The sequence below is a fragment of the Perognathus longimembris genome, chromosome 6 (genome assembly GCF_023159225.1).
Source record: "Perognathus longimembris pacificus isolate PPM17 chromosome 6, ASM2315922v1, whole genome shotgun sequence".
Classification (NCBI taxonomy): Eukaryota; Metazoa; Chordata; class Mammalia; order Rodentia; family Heteromyidae; genus Perognathus; species Perognathus longimembris.
The window spans coordinates 86,166,485-86,185,034 of record NC_063166.1 but is presented as its reverse complement, the minus strand read 5'-3'; the positions used below and the strand labels follow the sequence as shown (position 1 = coordinate 86,185,034).

Below are 18,550 nucleotides of genomic sequence, written 5' to 3'. Positions count from 1 at the left end.
ATCCTGTCGATGCAGTCTTGGCAAAGATGGCTTGAGTCTGAAAGCTTTCCCCACTGACTTTTAAGTAAAACGGAGTTCCTGTTGCCTGCATGAAGTTCACCACTGAGTTTACACGATCTACTTCATCGAGTTGTGGGCCAGGTGGGCGGGGGCATATAGGTGACCAGAGTGCTGACATGGGCCCATGGCCCACCAGTGTGTGAGACACAATATTGGGAGCATAAATGATTAATGAGGTGGCTCACTGAGAGGACATTATAAATAGAGGAAGTAGAGGGTTCTAATCTTTGATGCAGGAGTCAGTTTCTGGAACAATCTGGGAGGTGTCAAAGCTGCTAGTGCAAGCACCATCAGTAGGGAGGAAAACAGACGGTCGGGGCATACAGACCCCTGAACACCAAGCCAGGTCTCTTTTCACCTCCCCCCGCCCTGCTTGGGGGGGCTTCATGTTCTACAACCCCCAGGAGACTGTGGGGTCATCTGACGGATCCCCTTTTCTCCTAAAAGGCACAATGAAGATAGTCATTCCTCCTGATGCCCTGGAGCTCCAGAGCACTTTGAGCCTGGCCCTCAGCTCAGTGTCAGGCACTTGCTAGTGGTACCTGGGAACCATCTCTGACCTCAAACCTGAGAAGTTGTTCTCCCCGGACAAGGGTGATTAATACGAATTAATTGGAGATGGAGTCTCACAGACTCTTCTGCCCAGCCTGGCTTTGAGCTGAATCCTCCAGGTTTCAGCCTCCGGAGTATCTAGGATTACAGGCATGAGCCACCTGGCTCCACTCTGTCTTAATTTTTAAAAGCGAGATCATGTGGTGCCGGCGGAGGTGAGAGGCGGCTGGAGAGAGTCAGGCCAGAGGTACACCTGGGGCCAGCGCTTCCCGGGAATGCAGGAGGCCCTAGTGGCAGGGGAAGGTGCTTGGACGCTCAGCTCGCTGCAGGGTGGAGAAATGGCTCCGCAGAGGCCACGTTTTCCCACGCCAGGCTGATACTTATCTAGGCCCCGTGTCCTGGACTCACACGTCCGTGGGCCTCCACGCGCCCCTGGCTATCTCCAGCCTCTGCTGAGGCACGGTCGGGGATCTGCAAGGCCAAGTCCCCGCCTCACCTCTGACTGCTCACATCTGTCTCTCCTCTTGCTTCTTGGCCTCTCTCGGTGAAGCCCATGTCCTCAACCCCCACGCGTGTCTTAGAAAGCCTCCTCAGATCCCCCTTGCACACTCTCTAGATTCTTCCAGACTTGGGGCCTAAACTCGGGGTCTGCCTGGACCCCAAGAGCGTGAGATCCCTACGTGCTGGGCCTCACCCTCCCGGCTGGCTACGGGGCCCAGGCGTCCAGAGACCGCGGCTGGCCAGGGGCCGGCCCGGCGTTGGGGTCCGAGGGGAGGCGCCGACTTGGACCTGCCCTCCGCGGGGGTGGCCGCGGGGCCGAGTGCCCTGCCCAAGCGCGCTGGGCTGGGCGACGCGGGCGGAGGGTGGGGCGCAGACACCCGGACCGACTCCTCGGCGGCGGGCTGGCGCGGCGCGGCAGGAGTTAACGCGGGGTGCGGGGCGGGGCCTGGCGGGGCGCGGGGCGGAGCCAGCGCGGCCCCGGGCCCGGCGGCCCGGCGGCCCGGCGCGCGCGGAGGAGCCAGGTGCCCGCAGCGTCCCCGCGCGCGCGCGCGGCCGGCCCCGGCAGGAGCGCCGAGCCGCCGCCGCCGCCGCCGCCGCCGCCGCCGCCGCCGCCGCCTGGGCCATGCGGCTCCCGGGCCGGGGGCCTGGGCTGGGTCCCGCGCCGCCCCCCGCGCGCCGTCCGCGCTGAGCCCGCGCCCGGCCGGGGCGCCGCCCGGCACCATGGTGCAGAAATCGCGCAACGGCGGCGTGTACCCCGGTCCGAGCGGGGAGAAGAAGCTCAAGGTGGGCTTCGTGGGGCTGGACCCGGGCGCGCCGGACTCCACCCGCGACGGCGCGCTGCTCATCGCCGGCTCCGAGGCCCCCAAGCGCGGCAGCATCCTGAGCAAGCCGCGCGCGGGCGGCGCCGGGGCCGGGAAGCCCCCCAAGCGCAACGCCTTCTACCGCAAGCTGCAGAATTTCCTCTACAACGTGCTGGAGCGGCCCCGCGGCTGGGCTTTCATCTACCACGCCTACGTGTGAGTGGCGAGCCGGCGCGCCGCGACCCCGGCCCGGCCCGGCCCCGGGCGGCCTCGGGCGCGCGCGGCGGCGCGTGGAGGGGCCCCGAGCGCGAGGCCGCGGCCGCGGCGGACGGAGGGGCGGACGGCGGGGCCCCGGGTGCGCGGCCGCGGCGGACGGAGGGGCGGACTGCGGGGACCCCGGGTGCGCGGCCGCGGCGGACGGAGGGGCCTTTTGTGCGCGCCCGCCCTGGAATCCAGTCCCGGCACTGCGGCCCCCGCTCACAGAGGGAGTCGATCCTCTAGATGGGTCCGGAGGGGTCCTGGCCAGGGGCCACCGCGGTGGGGCGAGGCGCCTGGCTGGGCTGCGCCCGTCCCTCCCCGGCAGGAGGAGATGTGCTGCGTCCCAGCCCCCTCAGCCCCCGGAGGCCCCTCCCCACGGGCCACTGCGCGAACAAAAGGCCGGCGGGGAGGGAGAGCGGAGAGTCTCCGGGCACTCTCTGGGCCCCTCTGGGCAAGTGGGGGCAGAGGGAGAGGGCAGCCGCTCCACAGCTGGCCTCTCAGTCTCACCCTCCTCTGAGCTAATAGGCTGCAGAGATGGGGAGGGATCCTAGTGTCACCCCAGTTCCGCCCCCCACAGCTGCCTGCGACCCCCCGTTCCTGGCCAGGCTTGAGTTCGCCCCCCCCCCCCATTCTCCCAGCACAAGCCTGACCCGTGCACAGTTGCTGAAGGCCCCCTGCACATCTGGACTGTGGATCTCCTTGGCAGAGAGGAGGCCAGGAGCGGGAGGCTGCTCTCTGTCCTGGGGCCCTAGCCCTGGTCCTGGAGTGGGCTGTACCTCTAGGGGCCTTGGGCTCTGGGTCTGCTTCCTCCCTGCTCCTGGCTTGGCCCTGGTGTTTGTGTGCTTATGGATATTCGTGGTATTTACAAGTTGCTGCGTGTGTGCGTGTGCACACACACACGCAAGTGTGCACAGCCTCCCAGTATGAGATGCTTGCTCTCTTGTTCCAGCTAACCAGGGATACAGGAAGAGTGCAGAACTCGGCCATTTTGTGTGAAAGAGGTATTTTGGGATGGAAGTGAGGAGCGGGTTCTGGGGGAGTCTTCTGCCAGGTGCCCCCTTGCACTCTGAGTACATGATTGTGTGTGCCATGATTGTGCTGAGTGTGTGTTCTGGAATGTGATGTGGGCGGGTTGGGGGCAGGTCTATGGAGTGGCTGCCTGGCTGCCCCCAGGGCAGGTGCCTGAGGAGTGTCCACGGCTTCGGCAGGCCGTCTGGAGACTCCCCAGTGTGGGGGCTGTGCCCCTCGAGTCACCTCTGCCCCCTCCTCCAGCAAGGTGGGAGCAGCTGCCTCCCCGCCTGTCTGTCTGGGGGCCAAAAGGCTTCTGTTGGTCCTGGCTGTGGCTGGCCAGGGCCCGGCACTGGTGACATCTGAGATGTGGGCAGGACAAAACTCAGAATCCAGGGGACCGGGTGTGGTCCTTTTGGATGCATCATTTTCTGGGAGTCTCCTTTGTGCCAGGAGCCCTGTGTGGCCCTTGATCAGGTTTGGTCAGCCCCTCTGTCTCTGCTGCCTGCTGCCTAAAAGTGGCAGCCTCCAGAGTTGGTAGCGTGTGTGTGTGTGTGCGCGTGCGTGTGTGTGTGTGCGTGCGTGCTGTGTGTGTGTGTGTGTGTGTTGTCTTGCCAGGTGGAGCTTGTATTGTTCTTATGGAATATCCCAAGTCAAATCAGCTCCAGCCCAGAGCAGCCTCTGCCACTGCAGCGTGGAAGACTTCAGGTGAGACTCACCATGGAGGCTGCCCACCTGTTCCAGGCCCTCCCTCACTCCTCCCCATGCTCCTCCTCCTCAGCTCCTGGTCCCAGCTCCCTGATGAGAGCTGGAGGGAGGCTGCAGCAGGGGAAGGCAGGAAGAAGAGTGTAGAGCAGGGTCTCTGGGCCCTGACTTGCTTCTGAGTCAGACAATCAAGTTTGTCTCAGAACCTCTGAAAGCCTTTGTTTTCTTGTCAGTACAATGGAGACAGCCTTCCCCTGTACTTGGCTTTGCAAGACCGACTGACAAGGGAGTCCACCTTTAGTCAGGCTGCCAAATGTGTCTCCTGTGATGGGTGACATGTCCCCGAAGGCAGCTGTGGCCCCTGGGTGTGGAATCCTGGGGTTCTGGAGCATGTGGCCAGACCTTGTGTCCCCGGCTGGACTCCATGAACTGGCCCCGATGCATGGGCCTTTGGTTTGCTCAGTAGTTAATCGCAGAATGGAGTCTCTTCTCTCTGGGTTGGGCAGCCTTGTGGGAAGAGGACCCTTCACCGTGGAAGGGAGCCCCATGTCTACTCAGCCCTGGGCTCCCCTGAGCCATTGAGCCTGGTTTCTGAAGGTTCTGAGAGGCCCAGGTGTGCCAGCCCCTTGACCATTCCTGACAGAATCCTGGTTGACAGTGGCTGCCCGGTGTGGGGAAGGAGGCCACTGCCCTGTGCCCTGGGGGTTGTGGGTGAGGGCATCCAGGCCCGCCAGCCACAGGGGCCTACAGTGCCCCTCTGGCAGAGCTGTAGCCATTTTTCACTCCTTGTGAGCTTTTATAGAAGGACCCATGGAACTGGCAGAGTCCTGTACCCAGCCTGGAGGCTGCACAGACAGTCTGTGTGGAGTACCAAGTCAGAAAAGGCCCCCACTGGGCAGACACGGGTGTTCAAGGGGGCCGCTCTGGGGAGCTCCCTAGGGTGAGCTCTTGGAGCTGCACTTGGCCCACCAGGCTCACAGTGCCTGGCTGTGTCTTCACGTGACTCAGGCATCAGAGGGATGGTGATGGGACGGTCCCTGCCAGAACAGCATGGCAGCGAAACCCAGGCCCCCTGTTGGTTTTCTCGTGTAAGCTGTAGGTGGGCCTCCGCCGCTGGGAAGGAAGCCGGGGAGCAGACTGCACAGCCTTCCCAACACTGGTCCAGGCATGGCCAGGAGGAGATGATGTGTAAAGTCGGCTAAATGGAAACTCTGGTGTTGAATGAATCCTTGGGGCTGGGCCCGCTCGGCTGAGTCTTAGGGCTGGCCACCAGAGTCCCCGAGTGCCTCCGCTCACAGTCAGTGCTAGTGCTGCTGTGGAGCTCTTGGCGGCTCCAGGGCCTGACCCGCGGCCACTCCCCACTGCACGCAGTGCCCACCGCAGCCAAGGCCTCCCTCCAGGCTCTTCTGTGTTCCCTTTCCTGCCTGGGCCAGACAACCCAGTGCCGTGGGTGCCTCTGGGCCCCTTTCCTCAACCCCTCCCAGCTCTGTGTTCCCTCCCAGGGCTCTGGCAGGTGGGGGGCAGCCTCAGCCCCCGAGTGACAGGGCAGGCCTCTGCTGCCTGTGTTTGCTGCACCAGGGAGAGTCCCGAGTCTGTGAATGGCGGCCGGCTCTCAACTTCTCCACAGCCTCAGCCCTCCCGAGGAGGAAATGTCTATTGATTCAGGAGTCAGAGAATCTTATGGAAATTTCCCCCAAAGTGAAAATGCTTCAGAGTGGTTTCCAGGGAGACCTGGGTTTCCTTGGGGCCCGGGCTTGTCCATCTTCCAAATCTCTTTGTAGAATTTCTAACCCTTACAGTAATTTAAGGTAATTACTCTGAGACGATGGAATATTTTAAATCAGTCTGTCTCGGTTACTCATGGGGGTAAATCTCTAAACATTCTTGTTTCTGCACAGGAACAGAACAAATAGTTAATTAGCAGGCTGGCAGGGAGCTTCCTGGGCAGTGTCACTGACTATAGTGGGGGGAGAGAAGTCTTAGTTTTATAAAAATCTGTCTGAGTCAGATATTCAAACCAGTCTATACACAGCCTCAGAAGGACACAGGACGTGGTCAGTGGGCCTAAAGACCTTTGATGTGGACCAGGCTGGAGCACGTGAGTCGAGGCCTTCTCCAGTTCTGAGTAATGTTTGAACCTGGCATGGTTTGGAAGAGCCTGCAGTGGGGTCCAGATCCTGGACAGAGTCCGGAGGTGGCACGCTCCCAGCTTCTTTAGCTAATAAATGTATGGCGGGCTTCAGTCCTGACACTCTGCGCAGCATGCTTGCTGGGCGGGGGTGGGGGGGTGATAAGCACCCACTAGTCAGTATGCTGCCCACTGGGAGCTGGGCTGGCCTGGCCTGTGGTCGCACAGTCTGTTTGGCCAGTCTGCCATAGATGATGGAGCTGAGTCTGGAAATGTGCAAGTCTCAGGGCTACGCGTTCTCAGGGGAGTGCCTCGTGGGACCTGACTGCGTTTGCACGTGTGAGGCCCCAATGGTCATGTCTGTGCTGTCTTCTCTGAGCCTGTCCTTGAGGTTGGACAGGACCAGGTGGGGCTGGGACGGGGCCCATTTTGGGAGGAGGGCTGGCTCCAGGCTGGTGCTGGCACCCCATAGTTAGGTTCAGTGGGTCATGGATAATGGTGGCAGTGCTTACAGTGTGCCTGGGCAGACTTTGCCATGTGTCCTATGTCTTTTTCCACACCGTGCCCAGGTAAAGCAGACTACCTTACTGTGGGTTGTTTTAGATACTTCCGGTATATACGTAGTGAAACTGAATTGTGAGACCACTGGTCAGTATCTATACTGTGGACAGATGAAGCCTCGCACCAAGGGCCTGCCTCCATGTTAGTGTGAGCCTTAGTGATGTGACCCACCACTGGAGGCCTGGGAGTTCCAGATGATAGAGATTGTGATCAGAGATCCCACCGGTGCTGCCTCCCGGCTGGGGAGCTCCAAACCCTGGACCCCAGCTTGTCAGGAAGTGGGAGTGGCAGCCTTGGGTGTGGTGGGGAACCGTGTCATGTGAGTCACGGGCACCACGCTTGGTGCTGATATTTGCATGCTCAGGCCTGCCACCGTGCTTATGACCTGCCAGGCTCGGCAGATGGGGCCACATCACAGGGGTGGTGGCTGGGGTGACACAGCTGTCCTAGGCAGTGTCCTTTGGCCTCCTGACCCTCAGCCAGGCCCTTGGAAAATTTTCATGCCTGTCTGCTAGTGGCTTGGCCTTGAGAGTTGGTTGGGGCTGCAGGGTAACTAGAGGTATGCATCTGGATGTGAGATCTGGGTTCTGAATGTTGGAGGCTTGCTGCGTGCCCATCCAGGAGCTGGCCACAGGGGTGTTGCCATTCCCTAGAACGGAGTTCTTGCTCTGCATCTGCGGGAGTTCAGAGACGTCCTGCTTGGGTGTCCTGCTGAATGGTCCTTGTGCCTCGTCCTTGGGAGTGAGCATGGAGGAGAGGAGCAGTTTGGTTTGCAAAACAGCTCAGTGGGAAGGAGATACCAGCAAGCCCTTGACGCTGAGAAGGGACTTGATGTAAGCCCTGGACATTAGCTTCCCGCGCAGACCACGGATGACTTGGCTGGGGTGCAGCTGGCAAGGCTGGGCCCACTTCTCCATGAGTGCTGGCCCTGGAGTGTGTGGATGTGTACCGGGCTAGCCCTCCCCCTCAGGGGCTGGAGCTGAGCTCTGCTTTCAGACAGCTCCTGAGCAGGGGCTTCTTACAATGGTGCCTTGCTGGCTCACGGTGACGCACCAGGCTGAGGCTGGAGGCGGCCAGGCGGCACCTGTCCAACTGCCCACCCACGGTGTGCACGGTGTAGTGGAATCCAGAGTGGAGGGCAGAGGGGCAGGCTGCTCTGAGGTTGTCCCCAAAGAGCGGCCTGGGGCTGACTCACACCGCCACACTGCTGCCCAGCCATCCACAGCCGACTCCGGCTCCACCCTCTGTGTGCCCAGGCCCTCTTCTTCCTGCTGACCAGGCTCAGGTCTCTACTGGGCATCTGAGGTGTGTCCCCTGTGGGATGTGTCCCCTTCCTGGGCTCCGGGTCTGTGTTTCCTGGGTGGGATCTTGGGAACAAAATTCTTCAAGCAGGCTGAGAATAATTGCAAAGGCAGCTAGTGCACTCGGCCGCAGCCCTGGCACAGAACTTGGCTGCAAGAGTCTTCTGGGCTCTTTGTATTCCCTTTATCATTTCATTCCCAGGCAAGTTGAGGGTGAGACTAAATGACATGCAAGTCCCTGTCCTGTTGTCCTCAAGTGGCTGGCGGGAAGGGCTTCTGGCTAACGCTCCACAGCTCCGGTAGCAACTTCTCTGAACAGAGGGTGAGGGCTTGGTAGCAGAGGCTTCTGGAGCGGGGACCTGAGGTGGGGTTGGTTCTAGATCCTCTTGCCACTGGGTTTTGCTGGCTACACGACTGAAACAAAATTAGGTCTTCTGTTTCTTCTTGCATTACTGGGGATAACCTGTGAATGTCTAGAAAAGTGATTGCTCCAGAACATTCTGACAGTCATCGGCAATAGACTCTGCAGAGCTCTGGGGAGTCGTGTGATACCAGGAGCCTCAGGCTGCCTGGGCTGCAGGGAGAGCACTGCCGCACCTTCCTCCCGGCTGTGGAGGGGCTGAGTCCTGACCTGGACCTGCCTTGCCCTCCAGGCCCGGCCTCGTCCTGTTCCTTATGCGGAAGACAGCATCACATTGGAGCTCATCTTCTGTTTAGGCTTGGGGAGTAGGAGGAAGGGCCAATTACTCCTTGGGTTCCAGTATGAGGAGCAGTGAGGAGGCAGGGATTTGGAAAGCTTGTTCGGAAGGGCTTGTGGACATGGATTCTTGGTGAGTGTGGGGGCTCTGAGCTCTGAGCTGCGAGCAAGTCCCTGTGACTGCCTAGCTCAGAGCCCAGAAATATGCTCCTGGGCGCAAAGCCAACAGGCCGGCCTCCACGAGGGACAGCCCTGCCTTGGGGCAGGCCCAGTGGCGGGGCAGAACTTGGCCCAGAGGTGCTGAGTGCAGGTTGGAGTAGGCAGATCAGAGGCTTTTGGAGCTGGCCTCCCTACCCCCAGGCAGCCTGGGAGGTCCTTTGTGGACTGGGTATGGTGTTAGGGCCAGGCCTGGGGGACTACTTCCCCTTCCCATCTCCTTCCCAGAGCAGGTCATTTTCACATAAAACACACACAGAGAACAAAGCAGTGTAGAAAACTCTGAGACATATTTAAAAATGTCTAGTGAGGGGCTGGAGGTAGACACAAACAGAGCACAGCTTCTTCCCAGATATTCTTGGCACGCATTCTGGTGGTCCAGCGCACACACCTCTGTACAGGTTGTGACTGTGTGTGTTGCCTGCGGTGTGTCTGTCCTGACATTGCCCAGCCTAAGTAGGTGGAACACCCAACCTCTCTACTTACAGGCCTGTGGGCCCAGATGCATGGATACGCAGGTTCCCCATTAATGGAAACTGAGGCCAGCTCCAGGGTTTCCCTTCTACCAGGACTGATGCACTGAGGCTCCATGCAAGCAGACGCCGGCACAAACACGAGTCCATGTCTGTAGGAAAGATTCTTAGAGGAAGAAGCCTGCTCCAAAAATGCTGTCATCTCCCTCTGATGACGTTTTTCCTTGAACCAGACAGCAAGTGTTGCTAAGTAGCTCTGTGTTGGTTGTTTGTGGGAGGTGGCCAGCAAGAGTCAGGGAAGGAGCTGAGGTCCTGCTTGCCACTCTTCTGCCCAGGTGACTGAGGCAGAAGAAAGCCTGACATATCTGGGTGTTAGTGATATGCCAGGAGATGGGCCAGGGCGCTGGGGTGCTGGCCATGGTCCTGACCACGTGTCTACAGCGCTGTCTCATTCTTGGGTGGAGCTCTTAGAGGGTGGCTCATTGCTGCTAGCTTTTGGAGAGGGATGGTGTTTGGAAGGCACTACCAAGGAGCAGCCATGTCTTCTGGGATAAAGACGCAAGGTGCCTCTGTCCTTCCTGGATTGTTGATTTCCGTCAGCGTGGAGGGAGGCTGCTGTCGATGGCAGCGGTAGGGAGGCAGTGCTGGGTCTGAGTGAGAAGGTTGTGGGCCTTCTGCCTGGCCGGCCTCCTTTGTCTGCCACAGAAACACCTGGGCATGGCTGCTCTGGATTGTCATTATTTTGTCGGTACTAGGGCTTGAACTCAGGGCCTCATACTTGCTTGGCTTGCTTGCTCTGCTGGCACTCTGCCACTTGAGCCATGCCTCCAGATTTTTGCAGTTATTTTAGGGAGAGAATCTCACGGACTTTTCTGTCCAGGTTGTCTTTGCACAGCAGCCCTCTGGATCTCAGCCTCCCGAGTAGCTAGGATTACAGGTGTGAGCCACTGGCATCTGGCTTACTACTTCTTTTAAAAATTATTACAAAAGCAACGCACACCCTGGCAGCAATTTGGAGAAAGTCTAGAACATGAAGGTGAGTGATTGTTCTTTCTGACTGGTTCCATGCCTTTGTTCCTCTTGCACAGTTTTTGAACAAACCAGGAGCTGGACTCCCAGCGTTTTCCTTTATTCATGGCTTTTAATGCGATTTCCTCATTGACTAACGATGCTAGGCCTAGTGTGTCTTAGAGTGTCTCAGTGCATCTTCTTCCCTCAGCTTCTGTCACTCTGACAAGCCTGTCTATGGAGGCGTGGGCTCTCATGCTTCTGAGTCACTGAGCCACAAGCAGCCTATCATGTATCCAGGCACACATCTGTCCTCAGGTGGACCAAGTGGGCCATTCCCATGTGCTCCACATCTGTTTACCTGCACTGCCTATCAGTACAATAGAAAGGCTGATGTGCGGACTGAGAGCCAGAGCTGACCTGAGAGGATGCAGGTCAAGATAGGGTTCTGTCTGTGGATGGAGCCTTCTGCCACTGGAGGTGTGTATGTGGCCAGAATCAATCCACCACTGGAGGTGTACACATGGCCAAGATCAATCCACCACTGAAGGTGTACGCATGGCCAAGATCAACCCATCACTGGAGGTGTGTATGTGGTCAGGATAAATCTACCACTGAAGGTGTACACATGGCCAAGATCAATCCACCACTGAAGGTGTACGCATGGCCAAGATCAACCTATCACTGGAGGTGTGTATGTGTGCTGGGCTCTGTTCGTCTCCCCTGGCGCGGGGATCAAGGCTCTGCTCTGCTCTAACAGCTCCCTTTCTCACCCTCTCCCCTGGTCACCCGACCCGCAGGTAAGGCCAGGGTGGAGTGGGGGGCTCAGGAAAGACCTCAGGTGCATGGGGCCATACGAGATCGCTTTACCCACCTCCTTACCCGTGAAGAAAGCCAGGCGTGCGCGGATCTCGGAGATGCTTCGTGAGCAATCTGATTTATTAGGGCGGGGAAAAGGCTAATATGGTAGGAGGGGACGAGAGAAGGGTGATCGGCCAGAGCGCTGACGATTGGCTGGGCTTGCCATAGGACCCCCTCATGAGCTAACGTCACTTGGATAGCGACACCCCGGGGGTGAAAAGCCCGCGAGAATGGGGGGCACATGGGCTGGCGAGAAAGTTGGGGGCTGGTTGCAAAGCCAGTTCTTCTGGTTCCGGATCCAGAGAATTGTGGCCTGCTTCCGCATTCCCCAGGGCTGGGGGAAGGGCGGCGTCTCGGGCGCGCTCTCCAATGCCCTTCCTCCTCAAGGCCAAGGCTGGACCCCAACATATGTGGTCAGGATAAATCCACCACTGGAGGTGTGCACATGGCCAAGATCAACCCATCACTGGAGGTGTGCGCATGGACGAAATCATTCCACCACTGGAGGTGTGCACATGGATAGAATCAGTCCATCACTGGAGGGGTGCACATGGATAGAATCAATCCATCACTGGAGGTGTGTACTTGGTCAGGATAAATCCACCACTGGAGGTGTACATGTGGCCAAGATCAATCCACCACTGGAGGTATGTATGTGACCAAGATCAACCCACCACTGGAGGTGTACATGTGGCCAGGATCAATCCACCACTGGAGGTGCAAACATGGATGGGATCAATCCACCACTGGAGGTGTGTGCGTGGATGAAATCTATCGGGACCCCTTTCACCCTTGTGCGTTTCCTGCCCCGTCCCGCCAGGCGGAAAGCTGGAGTGCGGCCCAATGTGCAGACCTTGGCGGTGCGTAGTCGTGAGACGCCCCTCCTCCCCTCGCACACTTAAAGATCGACACGGGAGTCAAGCAGGTTTTACTCAGGGGAGAGGTTTATATAACAGTAATGGCGGCAGGAAGGGGAGGGACTAACTGCATACTAGCGATAGGCTGATAAGCTGCCCATCATAGTGATGTCACAGAACTTCCTCTATGGGCGGTCATCACATCCCATAGGACCGCCCCTTGGGCCTGGCCCCGCGCCATTTTGACACACACACACACACACACACACACACACACACACGTGGCCGATGCAGAAGGCGGGGCTGGTTTGCTACCTCTTCCGGTTCTGGACCCGGAAGGGGGTAGGAGTGGCTAACAGCCAAGCAGCCCCAGGGCGGGAGAAGAGGCAGGCCTCTCAGGACTGCCCCTTAAAGGTATAGCCAGAGCCCAACAGAAAATCAATACACCACTGGATATGTACACAGGGACAGAATCAATCCATCACTGGAGGTGTGTACGTGGCCAGAATCAATCTACCACTGGAGGTGTGCACGTAGCCAGAATCAATCCACCACTGAAGGTGTACATATAGCCAAGATCAATCCACCACTGAAGGTGTACGCATGGCCAAGATCAATCCACCACTGAAGGTGTATGCATGGCCAAGATCAACCCATCACTGGAGGTGTGTATGTGGTCAGGATAAATCTACCACTGAAGGTGTACACATGGCCAAGATCAATCCACCACTGAAGGTGTATGCATGGCCAAGATCAACCCATCACTGGAGGTGTGCGCATGGACGAAATCAATCCACCACTGGAGGTGTGCACATGGATAGAATCAATCCATCACTGGAGGTGTGTACTTGGTCAGGATAAATCCACCACTGAAGGTGTACATGTGGCCAGGATCAATCCACCACTGGAGGTGCAAAGATGGGTGGGATCAATCCACCACTGGAGGTGTGCGCGTGGATGAAATCAACCCACCACTGGATGTCTACACGTGGCCGAGATCAATCCACCACTGGAGGTGTGCATGTGGGGTCCAGCTGGGGAAGGCCTGCCAGAGGGGCCCAGCATAGGCCCCACGAGTGTACCTGCTCCCTGTGTTGAAGCCCCGCACCTTCTGGTAGCTCCCGGGGATCATGGCTGGCAGTGTGCCTCTGTTAGTGCCCCTTTAGACTGTGCCGCCAGGCTTCTGCGAGTGACTCTGCCACGCATTGGTGCTCATGTCCTGTGGTACACACACATCAGTCCTCCGTCCTGAGCTGTTTGTCTCATTGCTGGCTCCAGCCCACGTGCCTCCAGGTCCCAGGCCCACACAGAGTCACCTCCCTGCTGCCGTCGCGTCCTGGCTCCTGTCCTTCCCAGCCCAGCTCACAGGCGGTAGCGGTCAGGCAGACAGCACTCAGCTGCCTGGTCCTCTGCTCTCCAGAAGGGCTAGCTTAGCTGCAGCTGGGGCCCCCTGTGTGCAGGTGTTGGGTGGAGGAGTGGGCAGAGTGGATGGGGCCCAGCTCTTGGGTACAGCACGCACACAGTTGTAGGAGGGGGATGGCTCAGGACTCTGGCAGGAGGCTGCTGGGAGCAACTTCATAGGGAAGAAGGAAGCCTGGGGGGTCTAAGGGGGTAGAAAGGAACTACAGGGAGCAAGAAGATGATCAAAGGCCCTGGGGCAGGGAGGTGGCTTCCAGAGGTGGAGAAAGAGCAGGAGGGGAGGAAAGGGAGCAATTAGTAGTGCTAGGCCAGCCAGGCCAGGGCATTCGTGCGGGAGGTCGCCAGGGCTGAGGCCTGCCACCAGCCCCTCCTTCTGGGGTTGAAATGAGAGGGGCTTCCCATAGCTCCAGGATGGGATGAAGGCTGCTGGAGTGGGCGGCAAGTGGGTGCGGCTGGGTCCAGATGAGCTCTGAGGTGTGCAGGAGGCCCGGAGAGGCTGCGATTCTCAGGAGGGGCTGCCACTCTGGGCAGTCTGGCCAGGGGACTGACGTGGACCTGAGCAGGAGCAGCCCGGTGTGGGACCCCTGGGTTCTGTGGGACCCTTGGGTGTTTGAGCAGCCCATGTGTGGGACTAATGGGAGTCAATGAACTATGGGGCTGTGGTCAAGAGATGGTGCGCAGGAGAGTCGTCTCCTCCACCGCTGAGCTGGTGGATTCCCTGCTGGGGTTCCAGAACCCTCTACAGCCCGCAGCTCCCACCCAGCCCTTCCCAGGGAGCCCACAGTTGCTGTGGTACCTTTCAGGGACCTGGGGTCCTTAGGAGTCTTAGGGTTCTCTGAATCGGGTGGCCAGGGAGCAATGGGCGGGGTGGCTCTGACCTCCACAACTCCCCTGTCCTAGAGAGGGTCACTCGTCAGTGTGGACATTGAGTCCCTGAGAGCACTTCATGCCATGGGAGTTTTGGGAGGCCTTGAGGTCCAGATCAGTAGCTGGGCCTTCCTGGGATGTGTCCAGGCAAGGTCTCCCCATTTCGTGAGCACCTGGCATGTTTGATGTTGGGCCCTACCTCTGCTAGGGCCCTTTGGTCTCCTCTCCGGGGCCTTTGGCTTTGGAGGGTGTTTCCTGGCTGTGCCAGTGGGCTCTGGTGTGCTGGGCCTGTGCAGACCCTGGGACAGGACAGGATCGGGGTCCCTGGACAGCGAGGCCTGGTCCTCCCAGGGCTCCGCGATGGAGCAGCCAGGCTTCCCATCCATCAGCTCTGCCTGGAGTTGCCGCCAGCACTTGTCCTCGTCACCTCCGACATTGGAGGAGGCAGCAGGTCTGGTGGTAGAGCAGTTTATTAGGGGAACAATTAGATTTCAGGCCGTGGTGCTGGCTGTGCCCTAATGCACGAGATGGCAGACCATCCCCAGGGAGCTAGCTTGGTGTGAGCTGGCCCGCAGGGAACTCGCTCCGCCGCTCACCTTGGCTGTTCCCTCCTCCCGGGTCCCAGCCCTCCCCTGGGAAGTGCGCTGTCTATGGGAATGGACAGTATGGTTTCTGCAGGGGACTCTTGGGAACGCAGGATTCCTTTCCAGTGGAAGAGAGGCCAACTCCCCTCCCCGCCCCCCCTCCCGCCAGCCTGCTCCAGCTGGACTCCCTCCTCAGCCACAGCAAGTTAATTTAGCGTCTCCATGTTCCTGTCTGTGGGATGAGGGTGTGAGCACATCACTGCTGTGGTGGTTGCTGCATGAACTCGGTCCTCTCCGAGTCTGACGGTGTGCCGGTTCCCTCCCACTCGGCTTCCCCGGCATTCTGAGCGGGGGTCAGCGGGTGGGGAGCCATGACAGGCCTGCACCAGCTGCTCACAGGGTGGGGTCCTTAAGTCACTAAGTGTATACAGTGGGCTGAGACCCCTCCCGTCTCAGCGGGAGCAGAGACGGGAGTCTGCGGTCCCAGAGAGAGTCTGCCGGTGTCCACTGGTGTCTGAGGCCGCCCGCCAACCTCTAGACAGCAGCCAAGCCCCTGTGTGGGAGGTGAGATCGGACAGGAGGTGGGTGAGGCAGCGACGGCTTTGTCTTGTCTTCTCTAAGGAAAAAAAGAGTCCCTGAAATTGGATGGAGGGATGGGAGGGGAGAGGTGGAAGCAGAGGAGCCAATGGGGGTGAGGGCCTCCCTGGATTGCAGGGGTTCATATGTGTGCGCACGCACACACACGCACACACACACCGTTCTGTATCTGAGAACCTACCAGTGCTGGCTGTCCCCTCATCCCCAGGTACCTTCACCTCTGCCCCCTGTCCACCACATTCTCTCTGTGCTCCGGTTCCATATGGACAGGATCTGACCTCTGCCCAGGGGTCAGGCTCTAGCTCTTGTCCACTGAGGTTCTCCTGCAGCTGCTGGTAAAGGCAGTCTGTCCACCCTGAATCCCCCCATGAGGCTGCTGTCTGTGATTCCGTCCACCCTGAATCCCCCCATGACGCTCCTGTCTGTGATTGCGTCCACCCTGAATCCCCCCAGGACGCTCCTGTCTGTGATTCCGTCCACCCTGAATCCTCCCATGAGGCTGCTGTCTGTGATTCCGTCCACCCTGAATCCCCCCAGGACGCTCCTGTCTGTGATTCCGTCCACCCTGAATCCCCCCATGAGGCTCCTGTCTGTGATTCCGTCCACCCTGAATCCCCCCAGGACGCTCCTGTCTGTGATTCCGTCCACCCTGAATCCCCCCATGAGGCTCCTGTCTGTGATTCCGTCCACCCTGAATCCTCCCATGAGGCTGCTGTCTGTGATTCCGTCCACCCTGAATCCCCCCAGGACGCTCCTGTCTGTGATTCCGTCCACCCTGAATCCCCCCATGAGGCTCCTGTCTGTGATTCCGTCCACCCTGAATCCTCCCATGACGCTCCTGTCTGTGATTCCATCCACCCTGAATCCTCCCATGACACTCCTGTCTGTGATTCCGTCCACCCTGAATCCTCCCATGAGGCTTCTGTCTGCTTGTGATGCTGAGCCTGATGCACATGGGGACACAGAAGGGCTCCTGGTGACAGGCTCCTGGCAGCCTCTTTCTGTCTCCCGTGGGGCTGCCCTGGCTATCTGAGGTCCCTGCCTGCCCTATTCTGGCCCAGGAATAGGTCTGGGGACCAGCTGCTTGTGATGCTTGTCTCCTTGGCAACCGCTTCCAGGAAAGCGTCTTGAAGTTGAATCTATTATCATAATTACTTTTGAAACCCCTTGTGTTGTAATTTGGGGCAGCACAAAAACCATCATCCTGTCTTGTCTGGGCCTGCAGACCGGGTGGTTCCCAGGCTGGAGGGCATGGGAAAGAGCCTCCTCCCGCCTCGACTCCATGCTTCGATTTGTTGGTGGTGAAGGGGAGATGCAGCCAGCCTTGCAGCTGAGAGCCTGGTCTCCAGCCTGCAGCTCCTAGAGCTGCTGCCTCCAGTTTTCCCCAGCCCCACCTTGGTGAGCAGAGCAGTGACTTCCAGGTCTGCATGTCTCATCACAGGCTGGGTTCTGTGGAAGGTTCCGGGCCCCTTTGAGCACAGTCATAGGCCATTGTGGACCCAGGACTCCCAAGGTCTCTGCCCTCTCTTTTTTTTTGGCTAGTCCTGGGGTTTGGACTCAGGGCCTGAGCACTGTCCCTGGCTTCTTTTTGCTCAAGGCTAGCACTCTGCCATTTGAGCCACAGCGCTACTTCTGGCCGTTTTCTATATATATGGTGCTGAGGAATCGAACCCAGGGCTTCATGTATACAAGGCAAGCACTCTTGCCACTAGGCCATATTCCCAGCTCCTCTGCCCTCTCTTAAAAGGAAGAGATGGGTCCTTCATCCTCCGCTGTGGTCTCTTTGAGGGTAAGGAGCCAAAACAGCGCTGCAGGATAGAGGAGGGAAGGCCTACTGGAGGGACGGCAAGATGGGACGTGGCCTCTACCAGGCGTGGCACAGCTCCAGGCCAGTGACCAGCGAGTTAGCTGGGCTTTATCTGGCTTGGCCTGACGGTGCCGGTCCTGTGCCGGGGGCTGGGCCTGAGGATAAGGACCTGTTCTGGTATGGGGCCAGGCCTCTCCATGCTGGGACCCCCCAAAGTGGGGCTTCTCTGAAGCACCCTACATCCCTGAGGCTAGAGGACTTGTCCGTCCTAGGAGCAGAAGGCAGAGTGACCTAGCTCTGCCTGCCTCCAAGAGCCCTGAATTGGGTGTGGAGAATGTGTCTGGTGTGGCCGTGTCCTGGGCAGGGTGGCTGGTGGCCACCCAGGTGTCCACAGGTAGAGGAGGGCTGGAGACGTCTGCCCCGTTCAGCCAGCCGATTCACGCAGGTGAGGAGAGGATTTGCTGCCGCTGGGGTTCCTCTTCTGGCCTCGCCTGGGTCCCCTCTCTCCAGGGAGTGTTGAGCCTGGGGACAGCCCCCAGCTGTACCCCAAGCCCCGTCTCTCCCGGCTTCCAGGAACGCAGTGTGGGCGACTTCCCTCACAGCCGCCTCGCGCCGCCTTTCCCACGGGGCCATCTGTTCCGTCTGTTCCCAGAACTTAAAAACAAAATGTGGAGTAGCAGGCTGTCTCTGGCGGGGCTGCAGGGCCGGCTCTCCTCCCGGAGTGGGGTGTACCAGGAACAGACGCGGTCGCTGTCCTCCCTGACCAAGCTGTTCTGCTGGACAGTATGAGGTGCTGGGCTCATTTCCCTCCAGCGTTAATCACTGGCTTCATGCGTGTGGGTCACTGACTGCTAGAAAAGTCTTCAGAGCCATACATTGGGCCTGCCTTTGGTGTTTCTAGAAGTTCTAGACGCCTGGCCAGAGCCCCTTAAGAACAGACCTGAGAGGATCGATCAGCTTACTTGGCACCTTGGCCTTATACCTTTTTAATTTTTTTCTTTTTTCCAGTCCTGGGCCTTGAACTCAGGGCCTGAGCACTGTCCCTGGCTTCTTTTTGCTCAAGGCTAGCACTCTGCCACTTGAGCCACAGCGCCCCTTCTGGCTTTTTCTGTATATGTGGTGCTGGGGAATCGAACCCAGGGCTTCATGTATAGGAGGCGAGTGCTCTACCACTAGGCCACCTTCTGAACCCTGGCCTTACACTTTTTAAAAATTATAATATACGGAGGAATAAGAGTTTCATAAGTCAGGTAGTGAGTACATTTCTTTTTGGCAATATCACCCCTTCCT

General features: G+C 58.8%; 1 protein-coding gene across 6 annotated transcripts in view; it reads left to right on the top strand.

Moving 5' to 3' along the window:
- Nucleotides 1-1,752: 1,752 nt before the first annotated feature.
- Nucleotides 1,753-18,550, top strand: part of Kcnq2 (potassium voltage-gated channel subfamily Q member 2) — a 57,176-nt gene continuing 40,378 nt past the window's right edge. For 5 of the 6 annotated variants that reach the window (XM_048349726.1, XM_048349724.1, XM_048349723.1 and 2 more), the window contains exon 1: nt 1,834-2,129. In XM_048349726.1, coding sequence (XP_048205683.1) covers nt 1,834-2,129 — 296 coding nt within the window. Of the gene's footprint in view, nt 2,130-18,550 lie in introns of all 6 variants that reach the window. The other variant, XM_048349725.1, reaches the window with a different exon arrangement.